Source organism: Peromyscus californicus, unplaced genomic scaffold (assembly GCF_007827085.1).
Source record: "Peromyscus californicus insignis strain IS unplaced genomic scaffold, ASM782708v3 Scaffold_9__1_contigs__length_137607984, whole genome shotgun sequence".
NCBI classification, from domain to species: domain Eukaryota; kingdom Metazoa; phylum Chordata; class Mammalia; order Rodentia; family Cricetidae; genus Peromyscus; species Peromyscus californicus.
Window position 1 is genome coordinate 35,237,959 of NW_026294617.1, and position 13,018 is coordinate 35,250,976.

The 13,018-nt window shown below is 41.3% G+C and overlaps 1 protein-coding gene across 6 annotated transcripts in view; it reads right to left on the reverse strand.

The window, feature by feature from the left end:
* Nbea (neurobeachin) overlaps positions 1 to 13,018 on the reverse strand; it is a 558,359-nt gene that overhangs the window by 85,517 nt on the left and 459,824 nt on the right. For all 6 annotated transcript variants that reach the window (XM_052730144.1, XM_052730145.1, XM_052730143.1 and 3 more), the window contains one exon: positions 11,760 to 11,875. In XM_052730144.1, coding sequence (XP_052586104.1) covers positions 11,760 to 11,875 — 116 coding nt within the window. The remainder of the gene's footprint in view (positions 1 to 11,759; positions 11,876 to 13,018) is intronic.

Sequence of the window (13,018 nt, forward strand, 5' to 3'; positions counted from 1 at the left end):
GTACAATTTTCTACTTCCTCTTGTCACACGGACAGTCAGTATATATTTTTTTACTTGAATTAAAAATTTACAATCTGCCAAAGGTCACAAAGAAGAATAAGAATGATGAAGTACTTTAGAAGTTTGTATCCCTAAGTTTCAATGAACTAGCATTCTTTATTTTTTTTTTTTTTGTTTTTTTTTTTTTTTTTGGTTTTTCGAGACAGGGTTTCTCTGTGTAGCTTTGCGCCTTTTCCTGGAACTCACTTGGTAGCCCAGGCTGGCCTCGAACTCACAGAGATCCGCCTGGCTCTGCCTCCCGAGTGCTGGGATTAAAGGCGTGCGCCACCACCGCCCGGCTGCATTCTTTATTTTATGGAACATCTTCATGACATGAGAAAAAATAAGTGCATTAAATCTCCCAAAGGGAAATATTTCCAAAGTAATATCTGATCATCTCTGGTCACCCAGCGTTCACTTGTTGGCTGTTTTTGCTTTTCTCTTGAGCAGAGCCCACACACATCACATGTAACAAATACACCTGTGCTATCCTGGTAGGCTCTTGCCTTCTCTGCTGGTGGTAAGAGCTTACCACGTTGCACATTCTGCTAACTATGCTTCTGAGGATGTATCTCAGAAGATGCATATTAATATTGGAAGCCCACGACACTAATCTACTCAAACAATAAAAGTGAAGCACAGTAAATGAGATCTCAGAAACACTGGATATGTTTCTTCATTAAAAAAAAAAAAACTTTTTAATTAAACCATCCAATTTAATGTTTTTATATGGCACTTTAGTTTTGAAGGTAAAGTGATCTAGAGACAGCTGACAAGGAAATTATAACTGCAATTCCTTGGTGAAAATGTTAATGACAGCAAAGTATCGTTTAATGAGATGGCGGCGGCACCTGGATTAGCACGCTGTAAGAATGCTGTTCCTATGTCGTTGACGTCTTCACACTTTACAGACATTTTGTCATCTCTAGGTCATTAGGAAAGAATTTTTAATGATTTTTCTAGAAGCAAGCAGTTCAAGTTACACCTAATTAGATGACAATAATAAGCCCAACACATGCAGTAGCTAAATATATACATAATTAACCAGGGAGAGCTTGTTCATCACGAAGTAAGAACCTGGAAAGTGCTAACCAGGAGAACAGGGCTAGGGTTGGAAAGTTGTGCTGAATTCATTAGCTGATCATATGAAAAACAACTCAAAAGCCTTAAAGGAAAAAAACTCAAGTCTAACGGGATCATTTACACAAAGCTATGTTAGCGATCAGTCTGGGTTTGTTTGTTTGTTTGTTTGAATGCAAGAACGCCAGCTCTTACTGTCTTTTTCCTAGTGTTACCTCAGAATGTATAAAGTGAGGCTTAGGCTGTATCTGTCAGAATACGATGAGCAGAAATCAGGTCAACTCTGGGAGCCAGAGACCAAAACTGTATTTCCAGTTGAATTCCAAACATCATTAAAATTATTTCACATAATCTACTATAATTTAATGGTTTTTTGAAAGCCATCTCAAGTATTTAAAAAAGAATTAAATACCATAGTTCTAATCTGGACTCTCATTCATTTTAAAAGCTAAACCTTCAAGGTATATTTAATTAAATAAAGCTGGGTGTGAAGATACATGTTTGAAATCTCGGCACTTGGAGGATGTTGCAGGAGGGTCAGGCCAGCCAAGGACACACAGAGACACTGTCCTGACAATACCTAGGGAGCAGAGAAGGTGCTGCTAGAACCCATGTGTGTGCAGGTTCCCAGGGACACAGCACCAGGGATGAGAGTAGACAAAATCAACAAGATGTCAACTCTCACACAGCTAGGCTTAGGTGCTACTTAAGTCTTAATTAACACTTCCATATTCTTAGTGAATATTTGTTAAATTTATAAATAGGACAAAGACTGAACACATTATTGGGCTTTAGGAAATTTCTTTGAAAAACCATGTTTTCTGAGTATTTGGCAACCTCTCTAATATATATGCAACTGTTTGTGTCTGTGTGAGCATGTAGGATGTTTATCACATGAGGCTTGAAAAGTCCACTGTCCTTATGCCATGCTCTATAAAGCAGCTGTTGCCACACGTTTCTAGTCTCATTGTTTCAAGCATCTAGAGATGAGAATGGAAAACCAGCCAAGTCAAACAGACATTAAGAAGTATCACCACAGAATGGGCCATGCGATGGATTGTAGGATTCAGGGAAGCTATTTTAGCACAGACAATAAACTCAAGTGTGTAAGAATGCAACTAAAATGTTGAAAAAATATGAAATTTATGAAGTCACACTGACCTGCTTTAATCAAAAGTATCAAACTTAAAAGGATCATTCCATATTAGACTCTGATTCTGCTCCTTGACTTAGTTTTGGTTGTAAGAACCCCACGCCCACAATCCCAGTGAATTCATACAGTGGATCACACATACCAAGATTCACCAACATAATGAACAAGTCTATTTAATGCCACTGTCCAGAGTGCCAGTGCTGGCACTCAATACAAACTGGGACTCACTTAGAACTTCATGGTTGATGGCAGAAGAGTCGCTGAGAAGGCCCAGTAGAGCGTCTGGGACATTCACAAACCTCCCCCACTGCCATTCTACTTCTAAGCATTCATTTTTGCCTGGATCATCACAGACATCTGTCCAAATCCTTGAAGAGTTCATTTAAACCTTCCTTGAGTAGTCTGTATCTCCACGTAATCTTTCATTACAATCAACACCTGTAAATGGCTTGCTTCTTTGTGTGAGCTCTATACCTTTTTTAAAAAAAGATGAGTTTTGCTCTGCAGCCCAGGCTGGCCTAGAACTTTAAATCTTCTTGCTTCAGCATCCCAAATGCTTCCAGGGTTGAAAGATACCTCATTTGGTAAGGCACTCATTACTTCAGCATGGCATCCTCAGCTCTACCCCAGCACCCATTTGTAAGAAAAACCTGGGTGTAGGCTGTGCACTTGTAATCACATTGCTAGGGAGGTGGAGAAGGGCAGATCCCTGGAGCTCCCTGGCCAAGAATGACAGTCAAGGTGGACCTCTAGCCTCCACATGCATGCACTCTTCACATGAACACACACACATACTTGGACGTGTGTATGTGCACATGCAGACAGATGTACACATCTATGCCTGATATTCCAAATGTCTTTGTATGCAAAGCTTACTATGGCAACCGGTTTTCAGACGGCTAGAGCAATGGTGCTCAAACCTGCAGCATGAGGCCCACTTTGAGGCTCTGAAAGGCAGACTGCTGTGTCCAGTGACATTTCTAACACTGTAGGGCTGCAGAAGAACAGGAGCACCTACATCTGTCACCCCAGGTGGTGCAGGTGCTGCTGGCTGCAGCCTCACTCGGAGAAGAGTGAGTGCAGGAAGCTAGGATGGCTTTTTCCCCACAACACACACTCAGTCTCTTACTTTCCTCCCTATTCACCACCCTCCTGCTATTGCTCATATCCCAATTCCCTCCCATCCTACCTTTTCTGTCCGCAAACTCTGGCTTAGAAACCCAAGGTTTCTAAGAAGTGAAACAAAAGCAGGCATGCTGGTTTCTATGCTGTTCGTACGCAGCTCATTACATTCACTCACATTTCTACTCTGCTCACAGCCTTCTGAAATAGAATCTCACTATATATCCCAAGCTGGCCTTGGATTTGCTTTGTAATTCAGGCTGGACTCAAACTCACCATCCTCCTGCCTCAGCCACCCATACACTAAAATTACAGGCATGTGCCACCCTTGGCTTCAAGTGTAACTTTTAGAAGGGACTGCAAAGTTATCTCTTACCCAGATTTAGAAGAAGCATCCTGACCTAGTCAAACAAAGTGACTCTCAGAGAGAAACAGGCATGATGTGGTTTCAGGGGGCACCATACCACAGCTTTGGAATTCACTGACACTCATTCACTAAGGGCATCAGCAAGGACAGCAACTAGCTCTGGAAAAAAGTAAATCAGAGACTGTTCTATGCACATTCCAACTTAGAACAGCAGGTATCACCATTAGAATACCTGCTGTTCTAGAAACTCAACTATAGGTGAGGCACCTCACCCTGCTCTTCAGCTGTCTTATCTAACAGCTCCAAAGAGCTAGCCCAGTCAAGGAAAAACCCAAGCTCATCTAATGCAAGAAAATGAATCTGTTATTTTTCCCCCCTGCTCCAAGGGCAATTGCTTTCCAGGTCTTGCATGTGTTGGACCTAGTTACTTCTGCAGCAGACACTGCCCTTGCTTAATATATACCTCAATAAAGAAGAAAGTCTTAACACAGAATATAGAAAAAATATTGCAGACAAACATAAAAAACAATATTATCTTCCAAATATCAGACAAATAATTATGTATCTGAAAATCATATACTATTTAAACAAAAATTTTTAATAATTTGAAATACTTCTTAATATAAAGAAAGACATGAATTTCAAAAGTAAAGAGTTAATAACCTGAAATATAGATGGTAAATTATATTTACAAAAATAAAGAATGAATGTAAACCTGAGTAAACATTTTTATATTGTATAAGAGTGATTAAAATTGATTCATTTTTGAGTTTATAAATAAGGGAAACAGGGCTGGGGAGTCGGTTTAGTGGTTAAGAGCTCCTGTTGCTCAAGTATGAGGACCTGAGCTCAAGTCCCTAGAATCCACATGAGAAAGCTGGAGTGGGCACATAAGCCTGTGGGGGATGAAGGAGGAATTTCCTGGCTGCCAGCCTAGTTTCAGTTTAAGCAAGAGAGCCTTTCTCAGATTAGTAAGGTAGATAGTGATACAGCTGGACACCTTGTGCACATGCCTGCACACACATCACATACACACATAAAATAAAATAAGACAGGGAAATACAGCTTAGGAGGCTGCTAAAAAATTAACCAATTCTCTGGGAGAACTAATAAAATGACACCTACATTCTAGATCACTAAACACATGGGAAACTATCTCTATGGTCAAACACATACAATAAAATAGTAGAAGCAACAAACATTAAAAGCAGCAGCATAAAAATATGACATAGAACCAAACATGGCAACTGCCACAAAATGTTACCATGTTACACATTTCTTCTGAAGGAGAGAACCTGTGATAGAGGGAAAGCCTCAAAGTCCAGCGTCTGTCCTGAGACACACAGGTGGCCTGTCTGGGGTTCTGACCCTCTTCTCTGTGGGACACACAGGTGGCCTGTGTGGTGTTCTATTACGATCAATCCATGTGAGTGTTAGTTATTTTGGTAGCACTCTTACCCTGCGAGGAAATGTCACGAAACACGACAAAATCCACTAACAGTTTTATTAAGATAAGAGAGAGGGAGACAGGTGTGCTCAGGCCTGTTAGGAAGACATGTGCATAAAGAGAGCAGCTGGTAATATGGCGCCGGCTTATAAAGGCTGGTTTGCGCATGTGTACACAGGCTCATGTGGCTACTCCACGCATGCGTGTAGATCACATGATTGCGTTGCGCGCTTTATGCAACCATGCGAAGCAGGGGGTCCTGGTCACAAGAGACGTTTTGACCCAGAAATGGCTATTTTGACCCAGAACTGGCTAGGCGGAAGTGTCTAGGTCTGGCGGGCTTGCGCAACCATGCCCAACTGTGGGGGCATGTTGTGAATCTATCAGTGAGTCTACTAAATGGGCAACAGAATTTATTAAGATATAAATTGAGGAAATACACTCATGATTACAGAACGGAGTAGAAAGTAGAAGTCGTCTAAGGACTCAGATAATACTTGTCTTAACTCTTTAACTGACACAGGTTTTTTTTTTTTTTTTTTTTTTTTTTTTTTTTTTTTTTTAATAGCTGTGGTCAGCCTTTGTAAAAGAAAAAAAAAAAATCAGTAAAAGGTTTTTGTGGTCCTTGGAATATCTTTGTGTATAACTCAGTTGGTTTTCCTGGTTCTGGAATTTTTTCCCCAAACAATTAGAGCTGCTGTATAGCACAGGGAAATTGTATGCTCATCATAGTGGCTTGTACATTTCTATCAGTGAAACGTCCCTCACCAAGACTACATTTGGCTGCCCAACGTGTTGGCTTGACTTTCCATCTAAAACTTGAGAGAACTTAAAAAAAGATTCTAAAATGGAGCTAAAAAACAGCTTCCTAGTGTGTCTCTCAGGCCAGCCTCAGCCTGCGGACTTGAGCTACAGCATGGCGGGTTTGCAGCATGTGGGCTTGACCTGCAGCATGGCGGATTCCCACCATGGTACACAAAGGCATCTCCAAGCTGCACTTTGTGGTGGATTTAGCTTTGGCCAGTACAGACAAAAAAAAAAAAAAGTTTCTGGGCTACACGCTGTTGGATGGAGGCATGGACCCACTGCCTCCCAGAGTTAGCAGGGAGCATGGCTCCCAGACCTGGAGGTGAATTACCTTCGCCATCTTGAAAAGCTGAAATGGGCGGAGTCAGGAGCCAAGGCTGCTGCTTCAGTACTAAACACACAGTTTAGCAGTTTAAAAATCTCTCCTGGTCAGAGAAGGATTATAGATTCACAATAAGTCAGATTCAGATGGTATAAAACTCTAAATGGTTTACAGTGTGTGTAAAAATGTATGTAGGCTTGGAAGAGAGAAGAAAAGGAGGATAGACAGTTATATAAAGAAATAGTTTTAAAAAATAAAGTCTTTTAAAGAGACAGTAAAAGTAATACAAAAAATAAGCCACATAAAGATAGAAATCACACACAGAGTCTGAATTATATTGTCTTTGGGATTTTTAACTGCAAAAAGACATTTGATTGTAAAGGCTGCTGAATTTAACCAATATATATATTTTAAAGGTATCTTGACTTTAAAATTTGGATCTAAGGATATGTTGCTTTGGAAAGGAGGCTCTGCTTTTGTTTCCACAGGAAGCAAGAGGCTATGGATTTGTTCCAGGTTAAGATGGATCAGATTTGATCAAACCAGACCTCCTGAACTTTAATGGATGTTACCTATCAACAAAGATTATAACTGGTCTTCCCAGGCCTTGAACATTATCTCAAATTTTCTCAGAATCCCCATAAGACTACCAGTGCCCACAATCAGCAGGAAGTAGCCTAGAAAACTACACCCACATTCCCAAAAACTGAATTATGGCTATTTATCTTTGTTAGAGATCAGTTACAAATTGTTATTGGTCATAGTCAATATCTTTCTAAAAGAAAAAAGGGAGGATAGGATATAGATATGATAGAATGAAAAGGTAGATTATTGAATCTACTTTTTGTTTGTTTGTTTGTTTTTTCGAGACAGGGTTTCTCTGTGTTGTTTTAGTGCCTGTCCTGGATCTCATTCTGTAGACCAGGCTGGCCCAGGCTGGCCTTGAACTCACAGAGATCTGTCTGGCTCTGCCTCCTGAGTGCTGGGATTAAAGGAATGTGCCACCACCACCTGGCTGAATCTGCTTTTAAAGAGCAACTTCTTTTAAATGTTTTACATTGCTATAGATTTTAGTTTATAACAATTTTAAAGTTAATTTTGTTATACTGTATATATATTTCTATTCTTGTTTAATGTATTATGTTTAAGCAACTCATTTAAAATTGTAATGTAATTAAGAAATACAGATTAATAATTAGTCATCTATAATAATCACGTTTATATTTATGTTAGTTCAGTTTTATAGCTATACATAGATATATTTCAATTAGGTAGGTGATCTTCAAACACTTCAAAGACCTACATAATATGGCATTTAAAATGTTTTAAAAGCTTGGACTTTTCTGGACAGTGAGACATGTCTGCTCCTGGCAGCACTGATTTATTGATTTACACTCTATATGGAGTTTATCTTTTTCTTGGCAAAAATAGCCATTTGGGCAAGAAACTGCTCTTGCCTGGACTGCTTGACAAGATGTTATATAAACTGGACATGCAGGACCCATAGGAAGGTAACCACTGAACTTTACAAGGCGAGATGGTCCTTCATGTTCCTGCTTCACAGAAGAAACCGCCATTCTATAGGACACAGAGAGAAGCGACTGAGAGACTCTAGGCCTATAGGCTGAAGAAGGATGCCCCAATGTCACAGAGTAACTTTGGGTAACTGTCCAGGTAGCCAGCTGTCTCTGTCATTCTAGATTTTTGGAATTTGCTTGCAAAATGCACTTCCTGTTTACTTAGGTAATATTATATCCTTCTGGGGTCTTTGGTGTAGTTGAAGACTAGAGAGTTATAATTATAATTTTCCTTGGTTATGATAAAAGATAAATTAGATATGAAACTTTAGACTCACAAATATAGGCTAGAGAATAGAATATTTTCTTTAATTTTGCCAAGTACAAATGGCCTAGATATTATAACTGTAATTCTTGCTTGATAATTGTTCTATTATATCCAATTTTACTATGTTAAAGTTAAAATCTTCCTTTTTGATTAGATAAAAAAAGGGGAAATGCTGGGGGATGTCTTTCTGTATGAGGTGACTATATGTTTTTCCCATTAGTTAATAAATAAGCTGATTTGGCCTATGGCAAGGCAGCTTAGAGGCAGGTGGGAAATCCGAGGGAGAGAGGAAGGAGAAAGGCAGAGCTGGAGAGATGTCAGCCTGCTGCCCAAGGAACAAGATGCCAGCAGACTGGTAAAGCCACAGAACACATGGCAAAACACAGATTAATAGAAATGGGTTAATTTATGATATAAGAGCTAGCTAGCAAGAAGCTTGAGCTATAGGCCATCCAGTTCATAACTAATATAAGCCTCTGTGTGTTTACTTGGTTTTGAGTGACTGCAGGTCTGGGCGGGACACAGGAAAACTTATAGCTACAGGTTCTGACCCTCTTTTCCGTGGGACACACAGGTGGCCTGTCTGGGGTTCTGACCCTCTTCTTTGTGGGACACACAGGTGACCTGTCTGGGGTTCTGACCCTCTTCTCTGTGGGACATACAGGTGGCCTGTCTGGGGTTCTGACCCTCTTCTCTGTGGGACACACAGGTGGCCTGCCTGGGGTTCTGACCCTCTTCTCTTTAGTGGGTGATTATGCTTTGCTGTGAAGTCATGTACTTACCTAAGAAGCATTGACTCTCTGCAACTGTGAATTGGGTGTCTATAGTTCGGACAGGACCAAAAGTGTAGGGAAAAAGGGCTAGCTAAAGAAACCCACCCTGACCGTGGAGCCCAGAACCAGTGAAAGAAACACACCCTGGATCTGGGACCCAAGCCAGTGAAAGAAACACTTTATCCCTGAACCTAGAACCTAAGAAATACGCCCTGACTCTGAAAGCAGTGCCAAAGAAACACACTTGGTCCCTGGAATATGTGGTGGTATTGTGTTCCCCAAAATATTGTGTACCTTAATAAACTTATCTGGGGTCAGAGAACAGACAGCCACTAGATACAGAGGCTAGAAAATGGTGACACTCACACCTTTAATCCTAGCATTCCAGAGACAGAAATCCCTCTGGATCTCTGTGAGTTCAAGGCCGCATTGGAAACAGCCAGGCATGGTGACTCACGCCTTTAATCCCAGAAAGCAGCCTTTAATCCCAGGGAGTGGTGGTAGAAAGCAGAAAGGTTTATAAGGCGTGAGGACCAGAAACTAGAAGCATTTGGCTGGTTAAGCTTTCAGGCTTCTAGTAGCACAGTTCAGCTGAGACCCATTCTGGATGAGGACTCAGAGGCCTCCAGTCTGAGGAAACAAGACCAGCTGAAGATCCAGCGAGGTGAGATAGCTGTGGCTTGTTCTGATTTTCTGACCTTCCAGTGTTCACCCCAATAACTGGCCTCAGGTTTGATTTTATTAATAAGAACTTTTAAGATTCATGCTACAGGAATCAGAGCCAGTGAAAGAAATATGCCCTGGCCTTAAAATTTGAGCCAAAAAGCTAAGAAAGGCCAATGAAAGAAACACAGTTTGACTCTGAAATCAGGGCCATCTCTGCCCCTAACCCATAAAACCAACCAATCCCTGAACAAAAAAACTAACCAATCCTGGACAGAAGACGTTCTCCCTGGAGAAACTCCGCCCCCAAGAGATCCTATATAAACCACCCTGCCTGTTCAGTTGTGGGCTGTTCTTTCCCACCCTGGTAGAGGCAGCCGCTCTCCTGGACTCGTCCTTCCCAAATAAATATCTTTCTTAAAAGAGTCTTGGGTGTGAAGATCTTCATTCATTGGCACAGAGAAGAAGAACCTTGCTAAGACGTCTCTTAGGGGACTGAGCTAGGTGGAGCAGAAAAAGTAACGAGCAGAGGAGACTGCTACATTTCTGCAGGGGTTTCACCTTTAGCAGAGTAAAGCAAAAGAAGCAACATCTTGGGCTGGAGAAGAAGCAGAGCTCTGTTGGAAAGCCCACTTAAGTGGGGACTGAGCAAAGCTCAGTTATAGAGGCTCTCCAGGAGAGGAGCAGGATTGCTATATCCTGCGGGGAGACCATCCCCCACCGCACCCCAACTCTAGGTATCCGCCTGACTCCCGTGAGCAGTCAGGATACCTTTCCCTCCAAAGCTGAGCTGTCCCATTGTAGCTCCAGCTGCCAGAGCTGTCCTGGCAGCTAGCTCAAGGTAGTGCCTGACTCCCCTGAGCATTCAGGACACCTTTCCCCCAGAGTTGCAACACTCCCTAATAAAAAGTACTTTTAAAAATGTACTTATCTAGAACCGACACCGCCCTTGTCCTGTTCTTGTCTGAATGATAAGGCTGGCATGGGCTCACATGGCACTCACATCATGTGAGAGCTACAGCTAATGCAGTTGGTTTCATGGATGTGGGAGGGGCACATGGGACCTGTGCAACCTCGGGTTTTGCTATGTGTAGGGTTCTGGGAACTAACAGTCATAGTGCTGAGGGATTTTTGCCAAGGAAACTAAGTTATTTCCCTTTCATTCATTTATGTTCATTTCTTGTGTGGGTGCAAATGATATAGTAACTTAATAGTATTATACAGTTCATTTACTTTTTAGGAAGCAAACAGGTTTCCTTAAGATACAAGTTTGCTATATATGAATACACATATTAACATGTATTTATGACTAAAAGAAAAAATATTTCAAATAACTTTATTCCTTTTTGTTGACCAACCATGTTCTAGTGCCTGTAGTATCTCCATGAATATTCAGTCACCTTTAAACACAATGATTCAGGGACTAGCACTACTGCATCTACTGTGAGGAGTCACACCAATAGTAAACACAGGTCTGATACAGGCATCTAGGCCACTGCTGAGATCCGTCTGCCAAGGTATGGCTCCACACAGCCTGGTTCATAGAAGCAAACTCCACAAATCAGAATGACTCAGGGGTCTTGAAGTTCAATTTACATAAAAAGAGGGAGGGACCAGGTTTCACCAACATCCACTGAGCCATCCACAAACCTCTGATCAGGAGGAAGAAAACAAGCCACTGTGTTCTCTTAATTGACAAGCACTGTAACTGTGCTCATCAGTTAGGAAATATAATCTGTGTTTTTATTCTTATTTGAGGACTTTAAGAAAAAAGATGCTGTAAGATCTTGGCCTAATCCAGGCAATATCCATGCTAGGCAGGAGTCTCTTCTTCTCTTGTCTGGTTGCTTCTGCTGAGAATGACCAAGGAGTGAAACCATATTTTCCCATTATTATTTCTAGATAGTCTAGCAATAGTTAGTTGACTAATAAACTTTCAGACAATTCTGCCAGCAAAGGAAAAGGCAGAAGGAGAGCAAGCAAGTATCATAACCTTGCTATCAGCTGCACAGCTCCCGACAGACTCCAGTGTAAATGCATCATGTTTACCCTACTACTACATCTGAGCTCCAACGAAAACAAGACATCTATCAGGTTATACCACCTAATACTCTGATGGTCTGAAAAGCAAGGCACCTTACCTGCTATAGTGTTGAGAAACATCAAATACTCGAAGTTGGAGATCTCTCTTCTTTGCCAGCGCTGAGTCATGTTGGAAGATTTATAAAGCTGTCGAGGAGTGGCCAGTGATATCCTCCTATTCGTAAGCAGACCAGAAAGACACTTTGAGTCACAACTGTCAAAAGTCCACTTGCAACTAACTTTTCTGTTTGAGATCATTCAGTAATTTGTGGCTTGGCCTTCATGGGTGGATTATAAGATATTTATCTGTAGAAACCAGCTCTATTGAGACTTCTATTATAGAAAAGGACAAGTCTGGAAGCAGCTCTATCTGTGAAAATACAGTTGCAAATGGCTAATTACAGTACACTGGAACAAAAATGATTTAACTGTGCTCAAAATAAATTATGGTAGACTTTAAACCACACAGCAAACCTACTGGATGACAACAAACTACTAGTTACACAAGTGCCTGCCTGCGAGCATCAGCCTTCATCTCAGTGGCATGGTGCCTGCCACTGAACGAAGGAAATACAAAGTGCAGTCTCCACCCGCATGATTGATACCCACCACGAATGTCAAAACCAATGCAAAACAACAAAATGAGACCTCTGAAAACATACATAGGCCCAGGGACATAAACATAGCAGCATCATTGTGTACTTATAGGTTCACAGTGTTTACCTGAAAATTAAGGGGAAACCTAGTATATTTATAAAAGCATGATAAAGACACTTGGTCCTGAAACTGTTAAAATTCATGTTACCTTTAATGTTACAGTAATTTTTTTCACAATGCTCCTTGGCCAAGAGAAACACCTAGCAGTTCTGTCCACTAAGCAGTTCAGCTGAAATACTCACTCAGAACTCAATGCCTGCTATGGTCTTGGTACTGTCTGAGCATGTCTACCAAAGGTTCATGAGCTGGAGCTTGGTCTCCAGGACAGTAGTGTTGAAGTGGTGGGATCTTCAAGAAGAGGGACCTTATGAAAGGTGCTAGGCCATAGGGGCACTGTCCTCAGGAGGAATTAATGATGGTCTTATGGAGTGAGTCAATTCTCAAAGACAACAGGCTATATGGATAAGGAAGCTCTGCAAGTTTGGACCCATCTTACACGGCCACTTTCCTTTCTTGCTCCAAGGAACCCTCACCACAGGCTGAGTAGATAAGGCTGGATCTTGCATGATCAGCCTCTGAAACTGGGAATTAAATCTGCTTTCTCTATATTACTTAGCATAAGATACTCTGTGTACTGGGGCAAGATGGCTAAGTCACTATC